Source organism: Cyprinus carpio, chromosome B7 (assembly GCF_018340385.1).
Source record: "Cyprinus carpio isolate SPL01 chromosome B7, ASM1834038v1, whole genome shotgun sequence".
Classification (NCBI taxonomy): domain Eukaryota; kingdom Metazoa; phylum Chordata; class Actinopteri; order Cypriniformes; family Cyprinidae; genus Cyprinus; species Cyprinus carpio.
This window is the reverse complement of record NC_056603.1, coordinates 35,953,394-35,973,749: the sequence shown is the minus strand read 5'-3', so window position 1 is coordinate 35,973,749 and position 20,356 is coordinate 35,953,394. Positions and strand designations below refer to the sequence as shown.

At 37.5% G+C, this 20,356-nt stretch overlaps 1 protein-coding gene across 3 annotated transcripts in view; it reads right to left on the bottom strand.

The window, feature by feature from the left end:
• Positions 1 to 20,178, bottom strand: part of LOC109107158 (cadherin-4-like) — a 129,577-nt gene extending 109,399 nt beyond the window's left edge. The window contains exons 1-11 of one of the 3 annotated variants that reach the window (XM_042728463.1): positions 20,084 to 20,178; positions 16,405 to 16,519; positions 15,153 to 15,400; positions 8,256 to 8,396; positions 8,008 to 8,163; positions 5,491 to 5,638; positions 5,212 to 5,384; positions 5,000 to 5,128; positions 4,734 to 4,919; positions 4,516 to 4,650; positions 4,200 to 4,411 (exon numbers count right to left, since the gene is read on the bottom strand). In XM_042728463.1, the coding sequence (XP_042584397.1) occupies positions 4,313 to 4,411; positions 4,516 to 4,650; positions 4,734 to 4,919; positions 5,000 to 5,128; positions 5,212 to 5,384; positions 5,491 to 5,638; positions 8,008 to 8,163; positions 8,256 to 8,396; positions 15,153 to 15,400; positions 16,405 to 16,519; positions 20,084 to 20,134 (1,581 nt within the window). In that variant the 5' untranslated portion in view covers positions 20,135 to 20,178 and the 3' untranslated portion in view covers positions 4,200 to 4,312. Of the gene's footprint in view, positions 1 to 4,199; positions 4,412 to 4,515; positions 4,651 to 4,733; positions 4,920 to 4,999; positions 5,129 to 5,211; positions 5,385 to 5,490; positions 5,639 to 8,007; positions 8,164 to 8,255; positions 8,397 to 15,152; positions 15,401 to 16,404; positions 16,520 to 20,083 lie in introns of those variants that run through there. The other 2 variants (XM_042728462.1, XM_042728464.1) reach the window with 2 other exon arrangements.
• Between the last annotated feature and the right edge of the window lie 178 nt (positions 20,179 to 20,356).

Below are 20,356 nucleotides of genomic sequence, written 5' to 3'. Positions count from 1 at the left end.
CAATCAGTGCTGATGAATGACACACACAAACTCCACCCACATAGTGCAAACCCGAGACCACGGTTTACCAACTCCTTTTTCACATCAGATCAACGTCAGCGCACTCAATGGCCAGGAACTACATTACATCACCCACACTACTGGTCCTATTACCCTTCTCACCTCCGGCAACCACACTGAGAATATCCCCTTCCTCCTCATGGACTCGCCTGTGGCACCCATCGTCCTTGGTCACCCCTGGCTGGTCAAACACAACCCACGATGGATTGGGGTTCCAACACTATCACCTCGTGGAGTGAATGTTGTCATGAGTCTTGTCTGATTTCTGCTTGTCCTGCTGTGTCTGTTTCTGTGTTGCAGGAGGAGGCCACGGTTTTGTCAAATGTGCCCGCTGAGTACCTGGACCTGAAGGAGGGGTTCAGTAAGTCCTGTGCTGCTTCTCTTCCTCCGCATCGTCCCTATGACTGTGCCATAGAGTTAGTTCCAGGTAAGTCTCCGCCTAAAGGCAAGCTTTACTCTCTTTCAGTTCCTGAGAGGGAGGCCATGGAGAAATATATTTCTGATTCTCTAGCATCTAGGTTTATCCGCCCTTCCTCTTCTCCAGCGGGGGCGGGATTCTTTTTTGTGGGGAAGAAGGATGGTTCTCTGCGACCTTGTATTGATTACCGAGAGCTGAACAACATCACGGTAAAGAATACGTATCCTTTGCCGTTGATGTCTTCAGCCTTCGAGAGGTTACAGGGAGCATCCGTCTTCACAAAATTGGATTTACGTAACGCTTATCATTTAGTCCGCATAGGAAGGGGGATGAATGGAAAACCGCTTTCAACACTCCCAGAGGGCACTTTGAATATTTGGTGATGCCGTTTGGGCTCTCCAACGCGCCTGCGGTTTTCCAGGCACTCGTCAATGACGTGTTGAGAGACATGGTAGATCAGTTCATATATGTTTACCTGGATGACATACTGATTTTCTCCTCGTCTCTCCAGGCACACGTAACACACTTTAGACAAGTGCTCCAGAGGTTACTAGAGAATGGGCTTTTTGTCAAGGCGGTGAAATGCGTATTTCATGCACAGTCTGTTTCCTTCCTAGGTTACATCGTCTCGTCTGAGGGAATACGTATGGATCCTGACAAGGTTAAGGCTGTGATAGATTGTCCAAATCCAGATTCCCGTAAGGCCCTACAGTGGTTTCTGGGATTCACCAATTTTTATCTGCGTTTTATTCGCAATTTCAGCCAACTAGTCTCACCTCTGACTGCCTTGACCTCCCCCAGAACTACGTTCAGGTGGTCGAATACAGCTGAAACTGTATTTTCCAACCTCAAGAGCCGCTTCGTTTCGGCTCCCATCTTAGTCGCCCCTGATCCCACACGTCAGTTCGTGGTGGAGGTCGACGCATCAGAGGTGGGAGTAGGTGCAGTTCTTTCCCAACGTGCTGCCTCAGACGACAAGATTCATCCTTGCGCATTTTTCTCCCATCGTTTATCTCCTGCCGAACGTAATTATGACATTGGTAACAGAGAGTTGTTGGCTGTCAAATTAGCATTGGAGGAGTGGTGTCATTGGTTGGAGGGGTCGGGGGTACCTTTCATCGTCTGGACCGATCATAAGAATTAAGAGTATATTAGAACTGCCAAAAGACTCAACCCGATTCTTTGTCATGTATTTTTGATCCATCTGAATGCCCGGTGACTCCCGAGTTTATTTTACCTGAGAACATAGTCATCTCAGCATTCATATGGGAGGTCGAATCGAAGCTCAAGACGGCCTTAGAAGGGGTAACGGCTCCGCCTGGTTGCCCACCGAACCATTTGTTTGTTCCGGAGGGGTTACGGTCCGACATGATTCGATGGGGTCACTGCTCCAATGTCGCTTGTCATCCAGGAATAAGCCGCACTATATGTTTGGTAAAACAACGATTCTGGTGGCCACTTATGGCTCGCGACATTCACGATTTTGTGTTGGCCTGCTCCGTTTGCGCCAGTGGTAAGACGTCTAACCGACCTTCGGATGGGTTTCTTCAACCGCTGTCTGTCCCTTCGAGACCCTGGTCCCACATCGCTCTAGATTTTGTTACCGCCCTCCCACCCTCTAATGGCATGACGGTCGTTTTGACCGTAGTGGACCGATTCTCGAAGGCGGCACATTTCATTCCCTTGCCCAAATTACCTTCAGCCAAGGAGACAGCGGTCATTGTGATTGATCACGTCTTTCGGTTACATGGCCTCCCGGTAGATGTGGTTTCTGACAGGGGATCCCAGTTTGTGTCAAAATTTTGGAGGGAGTTTTGTAAATTGTTGGGAGCGACGGTTAGTCTGTCTTCGGGTTACCATCCGCAGAGCAATGGTCAGTCTGAGCGGGCCAACCAGGATTTGGAGAGAACGTTGCGATGTTTGGTCTCCAAGAATCCTTCTTCCTGGGGTCAGCAACTCTCTATGGTTGAGTACGCTCATAACTCGCTACCAGTGTCATCCACGGGCCTCTCTCCGTTTGAATGTAGTTTAGGTTACCAGCCACCTATTTTTCCTAGTCTGGAATCTGAAGTCGCGGTCCCCTCCACTCACGCATTTGTCCAGAGGTGCCTGCGCATGTGGACCAGAGCCCGTGAGACTCTGCTCCAAGTGAGGGTGCGTACCAAGGCCAAAGCCGATCGCCACCGGTCTAAGCCTCCCGTATACATCGTGGGTCAAAAAGTGTGGCTTTCTACCAGTAACATTCCTCTCCGTTCCGTTTCTAATAAATTACCTCCCAAATTTATTGGCCCGTTCCCTGTCACCAAGATCATTAGTCCGGTGACAGTCCGCCTCAAACTACCTCCGGCGTACAGGAGGATTCATCCCACCTTCCATGTGTCCAAAATTAAACCTGTGTTTTATTCACAAATTAATCCCCCCACCCCCCCCCCCCCCCCCCGAGGATTCCAGTACTTGGTGGACTGGGAAGGTTACAGTCCGGAGGAGAGGAGTTGGGTACCTGCTAGGGACATACTGGATCACTCCCTGATTGATGATTACAATCGACAGGTAGGGTCGGCTGGGAACGCCAGCAGGCGTTCCTAGAGGGGAGGGTACTGTCACGGTTGGTAAACCATGGTCTCGGGTTTGCACTATGTGGGTGGAACCCCGTCCACTCTTCACCACCGGATGCACCAACTCACCACCACGGATTGCTCATCTAAGGCCTGTGTCACGCTCTCCTGCTGCCTCATCTCACCGCCACTTCCTGGATCACCGTCTGTCATCGCTGTGACCATCCGTTGTTCCACCTGGACTCATTTGTATCTCTGACTTCAATAAACATTTGTATTTCACTCTTGCACTTGCTTCCTCACCCTTTGTTACCGTTACAGTTACATTTTCAGAACAGGACAAAACATCTGATATGTGGAAATAGATCTGTGTAATAGTGTGAATGCAGTCTGTTAAAGCTGCCAGTGTCTATGATGATTAATAATCAAATAATGCTGAGAAAAGAAAAACCCTATGATTATCTGTAAATTTTCGATACTCAGAGCCCTCCCAGATACTGTAAGTGATTTTTGTTTATCACTTGTAATTGTCTTTTCCCTCATTTATTACCTTATATTTGCTTGTATGTTTTGAAGCTATACTTACTTTTAATTCTTAACAATAATTACTAAATATATTAATTCATTAATTAACATAATGTTTTTAAAAGGTAGCCTGTTTATATAATTTATTAAAAATGCACAAACTAAATTTTATATAATCGTAATGCATTGTGATGCATCGTGACATCGAATTGAATCGAATCGTTGACATGATAATTGTAATCGTTTATCAATTATCGAATTGAATCATGAGACCAGTGCTGATTCACACCCCTAATTTGTAATGTGTGTGTGTGTGTATATAATAATATATAATATGGTAGTGTTGTTAGAATTTTTTGATGTCGTAAAAATTTGTGTAATTTTAACTGTAAAATATGTTTTTACAGAAGTACAAAAAATACAGTTTTTTTAGAAGTACAAAAGAACAAAGAAAGTTGATTATCAGCATCATGATACCAACAAAGCCGGATTGGAGTGGTTTGGTTTTGTCAACTCGAAACTAATCCTGCAATTCAGAATTTGTTCAGCTACTATCCATTTTATTAAACTATGGTACAGGCCCCAGATCAATTTCCAGATCAATTCTACACAATAATAAGAATTATACTGACACATTCACATTCTTCAGAAAGACTGTTTATGAGACATTGTGGATTTAACCTTTTTACATCTTCACAGCAAAAATATGCAAAAGTTTTATAAATGAATCATAGCAGACAGAATGCATTGCTTGTTAATCTGGGAGTCCAGGCAGGTGATCCAGCATCATCTTCATCAGTAACATGCATTTTGACAGCAGTCCCACCACCTTCTCAGTGACAGATACAGGGTACTGTAAAAAACAACAACAAAAAACACTGTCATCAGTGGCTGTACTGTATAAGTAACCAATTCAGTATCAACTGTTGAATCTTTAGGTTTGGAAATAACCTTTACCTTTGGAGGTTCCTTTACATATTCTACATTCACTGTGACTGTGGCAGTGGAAGTGGGAAAAGAACTGATAAATGGGTCATCGTTCTCAACAATCACAGACAGAACATACTGATTGGTCTTCTCAAAGTCCAGTGGCTAAATGGAAAAGAAAGTGTCTTTTACAAAGGCATGTCATCACAACTAATTGTCTGGGCAAAAATATGAACAACACACAGTACCTTTACAGTGGTGATGATGCCCTCCAGCTGGCTGGGTCCAGTACTGACATTGAAAAACCCACCCTTGTCACCACTAATAATCCGATACTTGGTTGACCAGGCTGGTGATCCAACTTCATCTCCATCGGTAACTGTAAGTTTGGCCACTTCATGGCCTACTTTATTCTCTGGGACAGATACGACGTGCTAAAAGATATGTATGGTGTGTGTATATAAGAATTAATTAGTTTGAGTAAAACAATTCTAAATACATAAATATACATTACCGAATATTGCTCAAACTGAGGAGGGTTATCATTGCTGTCAGTAATTGTAATAACAGCTGTGCCAGTGGTTGAATAACCGGCTCCTTCCATGTCAGTAGCCACAATTAACAAAGTATATCTGGGCCATTGCTGAAAAGAAACATAGCTGATGAGTTTGTTTACATGAAGTCATTTTATTACCACTTTGAGATTCATCAAATGTCACTTCTCACCTCTCTGTCCATGCCTGTTTCTCGCAAACGAATGGTTCCAGTTGATATGTTGATATCAAACATATTCGGTTTTGGAAATGGCGGCTCTTGGCTGACAATTGCGTAGCTGACTATACTGTTGTCTGTTTCTGGGTCATCTGCATCTGTGGCTGTGACTCTCATAAACTCATAATCTTTGATGAGAAAATAAAGAACAATTAGGTGGTAAAAGCTGCAGAGGCATTTGGAGGTAAAAACAGCTAAAAGCCATTATATTGAGAAATTGCACCATACACCTACCTTTTGCAGCAGCTTCAGGAACATGTCCATTAAAAGGATTTTGAGTAAACACAGGCTTATTATCATTTTGGTCAATCACATAGATGATAACTTCCATTGGATTTTCTTTAACATTATCCAAATCACGTGCTACAGCATGAACTATAAGCTAAAGAAATTAGAAGAAATTTGGGCATGTTAAGGTGCAAAAAATTAACGTGTTTGTTTAAAGTGTTTTAGTCAATTTCTATTAACTTTAGACAAACAAAACTTTTCTCCAAATTGTGAATTGATTATATAGACTAGAAACCAAGCAAAGGGCGCTCCCCTTATGACACAGTACAGTTGACCGGAAATGACTGAGCTGGCTTATCTAAAACCAGGAAGGATTATGAATTCATTTTTTTTATTGAAAGGCCCAGAAGTAGGCTACAAAACCCATTTCCAACTGCTTATCTGTGCATGTGCGAGAAAAGCAATAGTTCTCATATTATTTATAAAACCTAAATGAATTTTTCATTTTAACTAGGTGACAATGACTTTCTATAGTTGTTCTAAAATAGGAACCAAAGCATATTCATACATTAACGTCTACATTCACTATGAGTCCTATTCAGTTTTCTACGTATTCTGGATCTTATTGTGAATATAAACCATCAGTTTTGCAAAGCTAAACTGCATTTCCTTTCTGCATTTGGAAACAAATGTTGTGAATCAAGTGTTTGTTCTCTGCAGATATTCAGAGAAAAACATCATATTTGCTGCAAAGATTCGGCCAATCTGCGAATATCAGTTTCACAAAAGAGCTTTTAAATGGATATATAGCCTAAAATCTAATTAAATTACAAAACTCTTAGGTTATGTTGTGTTGAATGTGACAGTTTTATTAATCATTCGTTTTAGTTTAGCCTAAACATGAGGATTCTAATTTATTCCTTTGGTTTAAATTTCCATATGTTTTCCTATAAGACAAAACATTTAACTAGTTTCTTCATTTTTTAGTAAAATCGTGGGAATGAATAAAACTAGTATGAAGGAACTTTTAATATATATATATATATATATATATATATATATATATATATATATATATATATATATATATATATATATTAGGTAATCTACAATTTATTTAAATCATGGACATTATATTTTTTTGCTGTGTCATGAGCAGGGCTGTTTACACCGGAATGTGTGTCATAAAAGGATCATTTAATAAACACTGAATTATTAAATTTAAGTTTCAAACATTTTAACTGTGACAGACAAAATAAATATGCACAGTGCACAAATAGGGGTTAATACTGTAGGGGAGACCGGGTATGGTTGTAACACTTTTTGTTTCAGCATCTGTAATTCGCTTAATTTTTGAGTGCTAAAACTTTTATACAATGTTCACTACAGAAGGCACCAATTCAAACCTCTGCAAGAATATCACAGCCCTTATAAGTTGATGTTAAATACATGGAGTGCCTTTGTTATAAATCTATCCCACTGCTGGGGTATGTTGTAACACATACTAGGGTAAGTTGTAACAGTTAGACAAAAGAAGCAAAAACAGCAACCACCCCATAAAGTTTGCTTCAAAAACAGGTTTACTGAAACAATCTAAAAGAACAATACAAAACAATGTCGCACTTTCTACGAATGACCACAGCTCAAATCTGTTTGATGTAGGAGTGTGTGTGTGTGTGTGTGTGTGTGTAAAATTAACTACTAGAACAAACCTCCTTGATGGTATTTATGCTTACTGAACACTCAACTCCAGTGTACCAAGGTAAAGAATATATAATTCTAACAAAAAAATAAAAAAAACTGTAAATTTATGTGTGAGATTGTGTCTATGTATGAATTTTCTTAATCAGATTCGCAATGGTGTCAAACCAATGTTTTTAACCCTAGAGTGCAGGCTTGGTGGATCCAGAAATTGCATAGAGCACATTTTACCCACACTTCCTTTGGCTTTGAGCTGCCAAAAAAGCTCCATAGACAACATGAAAGGGAATGCTAAAATGTGTTACAACTTACCCCACCCCTGTCATCCAATGTTTAGTTAGCTGTATTACCATAATGGTTTAAAATTAGCAGTTTAAAAATGTGTCACATTTTGCCTGAGAATCTACAGTTTATTCTAATGCAAGTTATTTTATTTAATCTGCAACAGTTTAAGTATTTTATTTTATTTTGTATATTTTATATTGTATTTATTTTGCAACAAATAAATAAAATCTGATTCTTTCAACAAAATCAGTTATTTTCTTTATAAAATCTGCATATCTATTACAACCTTGACAACCATTCATATAAGATCAGGGAGGAAGTGGGTAAATAATTAACCATCCCTTTGCGCCACGTGGTGGTGATTTTGCGTCACTGCGGCATTACCACGATGGTAAGTGTGGCGGTAATAGGCATTATGGTTGACTACCTACTGTACATTTAATGTTAATGAACAGTTAAAATGTACAGTCTCCGTAAAAACAAGAAAAGAAACCTGTCAAACCTTTTTAAAGTTAAAGAGATTAAAAATGTCCTTACTCTGTATGAAGCTTTTTTTTCTCTGTCGAGTGACTGAGTCACAAAGAGATTCCCTGATAACCTTTCGACAACGAAAATCCCCTTTGGGTCCTGATCTGCCCCTTCACCTGTGATGCTGTATACCATTTGAGTTTCCTTGACAAAGTCTGACTTTATCTAAATTCAGAAAGCAATTAGAGAACAATTCAATAACAGACCTCTTTCTCATCCATCTCATAATGAACAGTCTCTTCATGGCTTTCACTCACCTGGACCAGCTTCATTGGGAATGGCCCTCTGCTATTCTCAGGTACTCGGAATGGAGGAATAACCCAGCCTCTCTTTGCTCTCTTTAGACCTGCTGAAGACCTTGCAAATCCCAAAGGTGGATGATCAAGTGGAGATTCTATCTGTGAAGCAAAAGTAAGCATAAGGAGCGAACCATCATTTTGAACCATTTTAGAGGGGACATATCCCTCTGGGTTGTTCATTTATTTTTATTTATTTATTTATTCATTTTATTTTATTTCAACAACTTTGTAACATCTACATCACATTCAGACCTTCATTACCCACATGCTTCTCTCTTAAATGCATAATGGGAGAAAGTTGGCTGGTGCAGTGAATGCTGAGTGCAAGAGATAGCATTTTCTATTTGTATGATATGATCTAATTTGGAAAGTGATCTCAAAACATGGGTGGAGGCTTCAATAGGGTACATTGACTTGGTAGGTAGCACAAGGAAAACCAATGCATCTGGGTCTAAAAACAAAAATACTTTTGCTATTGCCACAAAATATGCTAAGGCAGACACACCTCAGAGGCAGATGAGGCCTAATGATTTGTAACCCAAAGGTCGTGGGTTTGAGTCTCTGTAGGGATTGTAGTTTCTTAATTTTTGTCAGGAAATCTTATACATCCACAGAGAGAGAAAAAAACTCCTCTACACTGGAGAAAAAACTTATTTTTCCTATTTGTATAAGGTGTTTTAAGCATTAGTGAGTGCACACATGCAATGCATGTTTAATTCAGGGCGCCCTCGCACAGTAAATCCATAAGTGAAATGCACAGAAGTCAAAAATCATATGACGTTCCGGGAAATCCCTAATATGGACTAAGGCATTCAGTTATCGCTTTAGCTGAATAAATTGCAGATAGAAACATTATAACTGACAAAACATGAAGACAATAAACAAACGAATGCAACTAAAATATTTATCTTTGTCCTTTAAGCCATGTTGGGTATTTTTATATTAATATGTTTATAAGGCAATGCTAATAGCCTTTATCACTGTATAGAATATTATAAAATGATTTTGCCTCATTCTGTGATATGAAACCACTTCAGATCACAAATGGAAGTCGTTTCAAACATTCAGCTGATGTTATAAAATGAATTTGGAGCAAAAACAGATCAATTGTTTTCAAATGTACTGTACAGCCCCGGTGTGTCATCCGTAGAATTCAACAGGTAAAATAAGGATTGAACACGTCACCATTTTCCCAGTAAATATATTTCTAAAGGTGCTGTTGACATGAAATTTTAACCAGATGTCGGTAACAACCTAAGTAATCCATCCATACAAAGAAAACAAAACAGATAAGTTCAGAAATTAAGTTATGTGTAATAAAATGGAATGACACAGGGAAAAAGTATTGAACTACTGAAATTTATTTAATACCTTGTACAAAAGCCTATGTTACACACACACACTCACCGACCACTTTATTAGGTACACCTGTTCAATCGCTTGGTAACACAAATTGCTAATCAGCCAATCACATGGCAGCAACTCAATGCATTTAGGCATCTAGATGTGGTGAAGACGACTTGCTGAAGTTCAAACCGAGCATCAGAATGGGGAAGAAAGGGGATTTAAGTGACTTTGAACGTGGAATGGTGCCAGACGGGCTGTTCTGAGTATTTCAAAAACTGATCTGCTGGGATTTTCATGCATAACCATCTCTAGGGTTTACAGGGAATGGTCCGAAAAAGAGAAAATATCTAGTGAGAGGCAGTTGTGTGGATGAAAATGCCTTGTTGATGTCAGAGGTGAGAGGAGAATGGGCAGACTGATTAGAGATGATAGAAATGCAGCAGTAACTCAAATAACCACTCGTTACAACCAAGGTGTGCAGAATACCATCTCTGAACGCACAACACGTCAAACCCTGAAGCAGATGGGCTACAGCAGCAGAAGACCACACCGGGTATCGCTCCTGTCAGCTAAGAACAGGAAACGGAGGCTACAATTCACACAGGCTCACCAAAATTGGACAATAGAAAAACGTTGCCTGGTCTGATGAGTCTCGGTTTCTGCTGCGACATTCAGATGGTAGGGTCAGAATTTGGTGTAATGAACATGAAAGCATGGATCCATCCTGCCTTGTTTCAGGCTGCTGGTGGTGGTGTGGGGAATATTTTCTTGGCACACTTTGGGCCCCTTAGTACCAATTGAGCATTGTTTAAATGCCACAGCCTACCTGAGTATTGTTGCTGACTATGTCCATCCCTTTATGGTTGCAGTGTACCCATCTTCTGATGGCTACTTCCAGCAGGATAATGCACCATGTCACAAAGCTCAAATCCTCTCAGACTGGTTTCTTGAACATGACAATGAGTTCACTTTAATCAAATGGCCTCCACAATCACCAGATCTCAAGCAGCTTTGGGATGTGGTGGAACGGGAGATTCGCATCATGGATATGCAGCCGGCAACTGTGTGATGCAATCATGTCAATATGGACCAAAATCTCTGAAGAATGTTTCCAACACCTTGTTGAATCTATGCCATGAAGACTTAAGGCAGTTCTGAAGGCAAAAGGGGGTCCAACCCAGTACTAGAAAGGTGTACCTAATAAAGTGGCCTGTGTGTGTGTGTGTGTGTGTGTGGGTCTGTATGTATGTATGTATATAAATTTCTTCATCACCATATCTTTTAGGGGCTCCATAGTCGCCTTGTTTAGAGGATACAGTTATGGTTCAATGGCCATGTGTCTTTTCAAATGAAGTAAATGTCTTTCAATGAAAAAGAGTTATGTCTGACAACTTGACAAATGTTTTCTGAATTTAGGATTTTTAAATACAACGTTATTTTGGATATCACAGATTTCTTTGGAAACTGACTAGTCTCAAATTGCCATTATTAAACTTCATTAAACTTTATTAAACTATGAAACCACAATGAAGTTTATGCATAGTTAATCTACAAATGAACCATTCACACAGGGTTTTTTGGGGGCCCTTTTTAATGCTTTTAGAAGAGAGGATAGTGGAGAATGACAGTAAAGGGTGAGATGGAGAGTTAGGGACAGGACTGGCTGATAGTGTCCTTTCAGGACTTGAACTCAGGTGGCCGGAAGTATGGTTGCATTATATGTCAGTAGCCCAACCACTAGGATATCAGTGCAGATAACAAAGTTTAGGCTATATGATCTTAAAGAACTGGTTGTCTTGTGCCTCCGTCTAGTGGACAACATTAGTATTATGGCCTTCATCTTGCATTTCCATTGAGATAAATGGTTGACATTTTATAAAATGCTGTTAGTACCCAGGGCATCAGAAATTCATGAAGGTTGGCATGTTTACTGGTTAGCACGAAAACACTTAAAAGCAGGAATATATAGGCTCCTACAATAAAAAGAGGCAACTTTTCAGTTTAAATGTGCTAAGTACGGAAGATCTAAGCGGCCATCCATTATAATTTTTTTCCTTTTTGTTTTCTCGTTATAACGACTTAATTTTCTCGTTATCTCGACATAACAAAGTTCGTTTTATCGTTATAACGACATGAAAGTTTTACTGTTGCTATAGTAACGAACTCAACTTTGACAGGCATCTGATGGACAGCCATGCAGGCGCTCTTACTGTAGCCTATATTTCAGCAAATTTTGCTTCGCCTAGGTAATAATAACATCTACAATACTGTATAAATAAAGGCTGATCAATCACTGTTGATTTTTTCCAGAGACAGTACAACGAACGTTTTGTTTTTGTAATTAACATGTTTAAATGGCAACACCGCGCCATTAGAGCTGCTTGGATTAAACTCACTTTTAATTTTCCCTTTATATGAAATAAAATTATATATAATTTGTAATTTGTAGTAGTCATTATGTGGCAGATATCATGTGTGTTATAAGCTTCTGTTTGAAAAGAGCGTTCATGTGTACGTGTAATGTATGTGTGTGTGTGTAGAAAAAAACCATTACAACATTACAGAACAAAACTGAATTAAATTAGCCTATGGATTTTACATATACATCACATTTCTCATCAATATGGTTAACAATAAAGATTAGTAATAAGGAAAAGAAGCACATCAGCCTACATCGTTAAATCCCGTCCTACTGTAGATAAACAGAACATCTCCCCTTATTAACTACCTAATCATTAAATTCAAATTAAATTTAAATTAATCATGAGCCTAAAAGAAGCACAAATATAATATATATTGGTGCACAACAGAATACAGTGATGTCAACCTTGGTTTTGATAAGCAGTTATTGATGAAACAGAATGCGTTGGTGAAACTCATGCATCTAGCAGGAACTTAATACAGAAAATATTCATATTGATTCAAGCATTTAACATTTATGAATTAATTAAATGTCAGTAATAAACAAGACTGCACAAATTATAGCGATCACGAGGAAGGTCCGCGTACAGTAAAGTGGATAGTATACAACACCCCATCAGTTATATTCAGGTCTATAGTGCCACCTGCTGGCGCAGTTTTGTAAATTCTTAGAGAAAATTAAGTCGTTATAACGAGGGGAAAACGAACTTCGTTATGTCGAGATAACGAGAAAATTAAGTCGTTATAACGAGAAAACGAACTTCGTTATGTCGAGATAACGAGAAAATTAAGTCGTTATAACGAGAAAACGACCTTCGTTATGTCGAGATAACGAGAAAATTAAGTCGTTATAACGAGAAAACAAAAAGAAAAAAAATTATAATGCATGGCCGCTTAGAACTTCTGTAGCTAAGTGCTCCTGTAGCTCAAGTGGTAAAGCATTGCGTTACCAAGTGCAAGGTTGGGGGTTCGATTCCCCGGGAACACATGATAAAAATTGATAGCCTGAATGCACTGTAAGTCACTTTGGATAAAAGCGTCTGTTAAATGCATAAATTTAATTTAATTTAATTTAATTTAATTTAATTTAAATAAAGTCATGTCATGCAGCTTGACAAATTTTGTAATATCATTTTGACATTCTAAAATGAAGGTAACATTTAATGATCTTAAAATGTGTTAGAGATCACATATTTCTTTGCAACTGATAAAGTTAATTCATCCATATGAAACTTTGAAAATATGATTTTTTTTTTGCATATTGTTTACTACAAGTCATTATTCAAAACCACAGACAATGATTTTAATTTATGAGCATTCATCTGTCATTCATATTGATGTTAATTGATGATAGTTGATCCCCGAGAAATTGTTGAAACCCTCAAAAAAATCTGCTTACACTTTATCGGTTAACAGTTAACAACTTTAATAATCATTAGTATTTGATGAATTAAGTATTAATTTAGGGATTAGTACATCATTATTAATGTACCCTTATTGTAAAGTGTTGCCCAGTTATCTAATATCTGATATTGTCTATGTGAACCACAGACATCATTTGGTAAATTTGAATATAAAGGAAGACAACAATATACCTAATATACAATATACCACTATACCTATCCTGTGGTTCCCTCTAGCAGACAACATTAGTATAACGTGTTGTGGTCCGGCAAAAATACATTTTTTTGATCTCCTCTTAAACTACTTGACTGATTCACACAAAATTTTGCATGTGTCATCTATAGACACTACTGACAAAAAATTATCAAAATAATTTTAATTAGTCAAACCATTTAGAAGATATAAGACATTTCATTTTGTAGCCATGGCTCCATAAACTTATTAAACTGTATCTTCCAAACCATTTGATGAATCCAAATTCTTTTGATATATATATTTTTTTCATCATGAAAATTTTTTTTTCATCATGACTCAGAGAATCACAGGAAAAAAAATAATTTTGATTGTAACCTGTATGGTTGAAAAATAAGTAGAAGTTGTAAATATATTTGTTTGATATTTACATCTCTTAGGGGATTTAGGGATATATTACGTTACAAATGTTATATTTTTGGACCAGTTTTAAAGTTTTATTACAATTTTATTCCTGAGAGCTATGGTATCAGTATAATTTTTTTTTTTTTTCTGATCAAATGTATTCCTATCCTACTAAAAAGTTTTAAACACCACAAAATGGCCCTTTGATCCAGATCAAAACCAAGATTAGATTTTGTGATCTAATCCAATTTCAGAATATTTTTTTTTCCTTTTGAACAGCCCTTTTCTGGAATCTGATCAAATTACTGATGAACAACTGACCTGTAATGTTTATGCTCAAAACTCACTTAGAGTTTTTGTAATAACTTTCTATTGCAACCTAATGTGAATTTTTAAATTTAATAATGCATATTTTTTGTGTGAATTTCTTATATATTTGTTAAAAAAAAAAAAAAAAAAAAACTGTGTGATGGTTGGTAGCTAGCTAGTTAAAAAGACTGTGCCACAGCTGTATCACATCTAGCTTCAGTGACATCTGCACCATTTTATTATATTTCTTTCATTGTATGTCTCTTCTGTTACTGTGGCTACAATGTTTGCTGAATTACATAATACATGATACATGCAAAGTGTGGCACAGGAATACTGATCTAATGAGGTCATAGGTTTATGTTTGTAGAGGAATTTACAATTGCTTCAAATGCGGCTTAACCAATCAGAATCAGAGACTGGAACTATCAGTTTATCTCTTATTTATATTGTGTCTACACTTTGTTTGTCTTGTATAGAACTCAGAATTGAACCAAAAATCTGCTGTTTTATTGGCCACTTTGCACAATGCTAAAAAAAACTTGTTAATAGAAAAATAGAAACATTTGATGCTCTCCAGAGCTCAAACATAAATATGCTCTGAAACTTTAGCCTTTTTTTTTTTTTTTTTTTGCCAAATTAGGTGGGCCCTATACATGTACAGAAATCGATAACTAAATGTGTCCATTTAAAGTACCATAATAAATTAACACATAAAAAACTGAAATGTCCAGAAATATATTTATATAGCAGTTTCTTAAAGGAAATGATTGGTACCTGTGGAGAGGATATGTTCATGACTGTATCCTTGTGATGGCCATTAAGATGTTGGACAAATTCAACTCTGATAGATACAGTGTGCTTCTTGCCATTGGCATCCCAAGCATGCACTGAAAACACCTTGTAAGCCTCACGAAGAGTCAGTGGTCTCTTCAGTGTAACAGTCCCATCCATGTTCACATCAAACCGCTTGTCAACAGACTGAAAGAGTACTCTTGTTTTTCCATCGCATGTATTAAAATTTACTGTCAGAAATCAGAAAGGGAATCAATTGGTAAAACAAAACATATTATGTATGTAACCTTGGTTCCCTGAGTGGGGAAAGATACACTGTGTCAGTAGCTGATGCAATGGGAAGACCCTGAAGCACATGAAGAATCACATCAATTCATTGGCTGATTGAACAAGCACCACCCTCCAAAGTAGCACATCAATCGTGGCTTAAAAGGATGCATCTGTGCCTCCTTCAATTTCTAAAAAAGGAATTCATAACTATAACAAAGCAGTATGGCAGAGTAATACTGCTTCTCTACTCTTTTCAAGAAAGCTGCTGAGAGCTGGAGTGGTATTGATTCACAGGAGCTCTGGAGCCCACCAGGGAAACTAACCAATGAAATCATTCACCATGTCTTTGAAAAACCCAGACTGAGCAAAAGAAGGATCCAGCAGATAGGACTTCTTTCTCCAGGATATCTGAGGTTCAACCACAAATGTCTCTCAGTTGTGGCTCAAAGTTATGTGGAAAGATAACTCTCACTGTAGGTTGCTGGAAATTCTAACATGACATGGGGCAGTTAAATTGCTTCATGAATATGAAACATCAAAGGAGTGATGTTATGTCCTTTTGATATATGGGTGACTTAATGCCTCAGAGGGTGGCTGTAGCACCATTAGCCAATGAATTGGTGATAGCCAATGAATGAACAGGCTTAAGACAATAATAACACCTGGAGGATATTTGCATAGCATAAGTTACTGATGAAGCATCATTGGCATATATCATTAAATAACACTTATTTATGAGCTACAACGCTTACACTTGAGTGAGACAATTTAACATTGATGATAGATAAATTAGTAGATACAGTGCATGGAAACAATTTGATTGAATGTAATAGTTAGTTTAAAAAAAATTAAATAGAAGAATTGGTGTATGTAGATATCTGAGATAATTCAGCCAAATACTAAAAAAACATTTAAACAAAAGCTCTCAACATTAATTTGCTAGAGATATTTGAATATAGCTCACCTCTCCCTAGTGTTTTTCCCTTGTAAAGGTGATCTCTGTCCACTTTAAAAACCAGCAACTCCGACTCTAATCCAGGTGTACATGGAGACTCCTCCGCAAATCCACACAAAAATACCTAATTTGAAATGCAATAAATATCATTCATTAACATATGTACAATTGAATTGATAAACTTATAACTTTTCAACACAACAAGAATAGCAAGGTACAGTGAAAGAATTTTTACAAATAATTGCAACTGCATTTCAAAAATAATTTTATACCAAAATTCAAATATTTTTCTATTAATCTATTAGTCATTGACATTGCATAATTCACATCTGTTTTACAAAGTATATTTTTCCCCGTCCATTGCTAGTAACTAGGTCAGTCATTGCAATTTGTGAAATATCACATTTGTATTATGTAGCCTATCAAATAGCATGAGCAAATAGAGCTTCCATATAATCACTAAAAGCTGTCACTGACATAAGTTTTATTGCAATCTCAGTGTTCTGATATAATCACTGAGGCTCTCTACAACACACAATAGAGCTCTTATTTGCATTATGTCTGTCAACACTTACAACGAGATGATTCTCAAGCTTGCAGGAAAAAATCTGACGATTTGTGTGGTGAGTAAATTCTGACCAACTTGAACAATGGACAAACAGAGGTGTTCAAGAAATCAGTAGATATGTCTGTGATTGGCTGCATTGCTCAACGCTGTAAAACACGTTGTAAAAAGAAATGATTGATGCTTTTAAGAGCACAAACACAAATAAGCACTGGCGTTTACCAAATCTGTTTTGCTAATATATTATTATTACAGTGTCAACTGAGGGTGCTTTTGTTTTTGTCTGAGGGTTTTCACTGCATAAGAAAATGGACGTGTGGTGTGAGAATAGTGTCAGTTGTGTGAGTCTCACGCTGAATGCATGAGAGTTGGCAGCCCTGAGTCTATATGGGCTTAAACTGTGGATCATTTTCAATTATTTTGACACAAAATGCATCCAGTGACTGCATCTTTCAAATTACATGAATTGTTGTCTCACTCAGACACAAACAACACCATAATTCTATGGGCCACTATTACTAACAGCTAGAGCCAGGACAAACTTTCTTTTGACATTAAAATAGAACTGTCAGGATTTACTGAAGACACGCAGTGATGAATTAGCACCGGAAAGGCGTGGACACAGTCATTTTTGTCCCTGACCTTATTAAGTTGGCTTGAGAAAGTCAACTTACTGAAATGCTATTTAAACTTCTTATTAGTGGTGCTTGCCAAAGGCGAAGTATCACTATTACTATGCTCCGTGCTTATTATTATTAGAGGTGCTTGCGAAGCAAAGCATCACTATTATTATCTTGCATACTTATTATTAGTGGTGCTTGCTCAATTTACTCAGATATATACTCAGAATATCTTTGGATCACAGTGTCATAGGGACATGGGGGTGGGCTCGTTTGATTCGGGGTAGCAAACAGCCAATTATGAATCACCATAGACACTCCCTAGCCACACCCTAGCAACCACTGTCGAGCACCCTAGCAACCCAAACCCAAAGAGGCATATCTTCAGATCTGAATGTCATAGAGACATGGGGGTTTGTTTATATGATTCATACTGGCAAGCAGCCTTTGGAGTATCATCACTGGCAGTTGCCAAGCCACTCCCTAGCAACCATTTAGCAAGTCCTATATCTTTGCATCAGAATATTGTAGAGTCATAGGAGTTGGTTCTTTTTGACTCATGCTAGCAAATAGGACCCCCTAAAATCCTACACATGCTAGCAGTGAATATCTACATGCTAATAGTGATTAGCTAAGTGCTAAATCAGGCAAAGAACATGGTAATAATGCCAAAACATGCCATAGTAACAATGTGTAACAACTTGCATCCGCCCAGCGAGTGCAACCACCCAGAAAACCTTAGAAATGCAATTACAACCACCCAGATTACCATAGATACCGCATAGAAACACCCTAGAAACCACCCAGAGTATCCTAGCAACCCACATAGCAACACCTAAGCAACCACCCAAAGTACCCTAGCAACCACATAGCAACACCTTAGGAACCACCCCAGGTACCCTGGCAACATATTAGCAACTACCCAGATTACCCTAGCAACCGCATAGCGACACCTTAGCAACCACCCCGGGAACCCTAGCAACCGCATAGCGACACCCTAGCAACCACCCCAGGTACCCTAGCAACCACACAGCAACAGCTTAGCAACCACCCCAGGTACCATAGCAACCACATAACTACACCCTAGCAACCGCCTTAGCATCTATTTATCTATCTATCTATCTATCTATCTATCTATCTATCTGTCTATCTGTCTATGTATGACAGGTTGTCATACATAAACTACTTTAAGCTTCAAACTATTTCAGACTGAAAACCAAACTTAAAACTTTTTTAACTTTTTCAAACTTTCTGATTCAGTTTACTCAAGCTAACTTAAAATTTTTCTTGACTAGCTTTTTTATCTAGTTGAATATGCATTTGTACCAGTTTCCTTTTCAGATGCAAAATTTTTGGGAGGAGAGTATTCAAATGAATCACACAACGAGATTTACTCACGTTCGTGCTCATCAAATTACTGGTATTTGTGCCATTATTATTCGCCCAAAAAAAGCATGTCTTCAACTATTTTGTGCTTGAAATGACTGCAATTGTTGTTGCTAGGAGGAAGCACCACAGAGAACAGAGAGCATGAAGGGAGAGGATTTTTTTCCCACACATATTAATTTATTTGGAATGCCAGAAAAAAACATTATCTGAACATATCATTTGCCAAGCCATGCTATTTTTAATTTGCTTCAGGAAATTAAAAATGATTTGGAACCCCCAACTAGGAGTCATGCTGTCAAGGAGACACCAGCCTCATCAGGTTCCACCAATCTGTTGTGCTTAGTGAAAAGTTTCGAAAAAGTGACCTGAAAAAGTATTCAGAAATAGATAGAACCTAAAAACATGGTAAGAATAATTTTGTACTCTAATGTAAACATGGACTATGTAACAAAAAATTGCAGTTTCAGCTGCGAGTCTACCCAGGTGTCCTGTTTTAGTCTGGTTTGGTCTTTAGTTTTGTCTTGGCTTTTTCTGCAGAGATTTTCTATACAGTTTATTTCAATATAATTATGCAGAAATGTACAAAATTTGCCATCATTTTATAAATGAATAACAAGAGTTAATAGATTTTGGAAAATGTCATTCAAGTCATTTTTATTTATATAGCACTTTATACAATACAGATAGTGTCAAAACACCTTTGTGTTAGGAAACAGGAAAAATAGTGTGCCAATAAGGCAAATAAATTTTAATTATGCTGTAAAGCATCTCTAAAAAGAGGTCAATGGTAAACAGTAATCCTGCTTTACATTCAGTATGCAACTAGGCTAAATAAAGAATTTTTTGCAAAACACTAAAAGTTTTGTGTTTATATATATATATATATATATATATATATATATATATATATATATATATATATATATATATATATATATATATATGTTTTTTTTTTTTTTTTTTACTTCAACAAACAATTATTTTTTTTTTATAATTTGTTTTTGAATGTAAGTTGATAATTGTTTATATATATATATATATATATAAACATGATACAACTATGAGACATCCAAAGCTTTTGGAATATGTCCTGGTATGAGGGATAAAATCCTACCTTACAAAGGAAAATAATAACTCCCAATCTCAAAGTCTTCATCATTTTCATTTGAAGCAAAATGTTTTGAAAGGACCTTCAGATAGTACTTCTTTATTTTTGAGAATGTCAAGTTATTTATATGTGGTTGTTGTAGGGTGGGGAATGGGAGGCGGAGTCTGTGTCCAAGAGGGTTTGTTTCTTGCTTTGTGTGTGAGTGGTGTCGGGATCAAAAAAAAAAAAAAAAAAACCCTGAAGATGCCTGTATTTGTCAGTGCACAGTACAGTAGATCA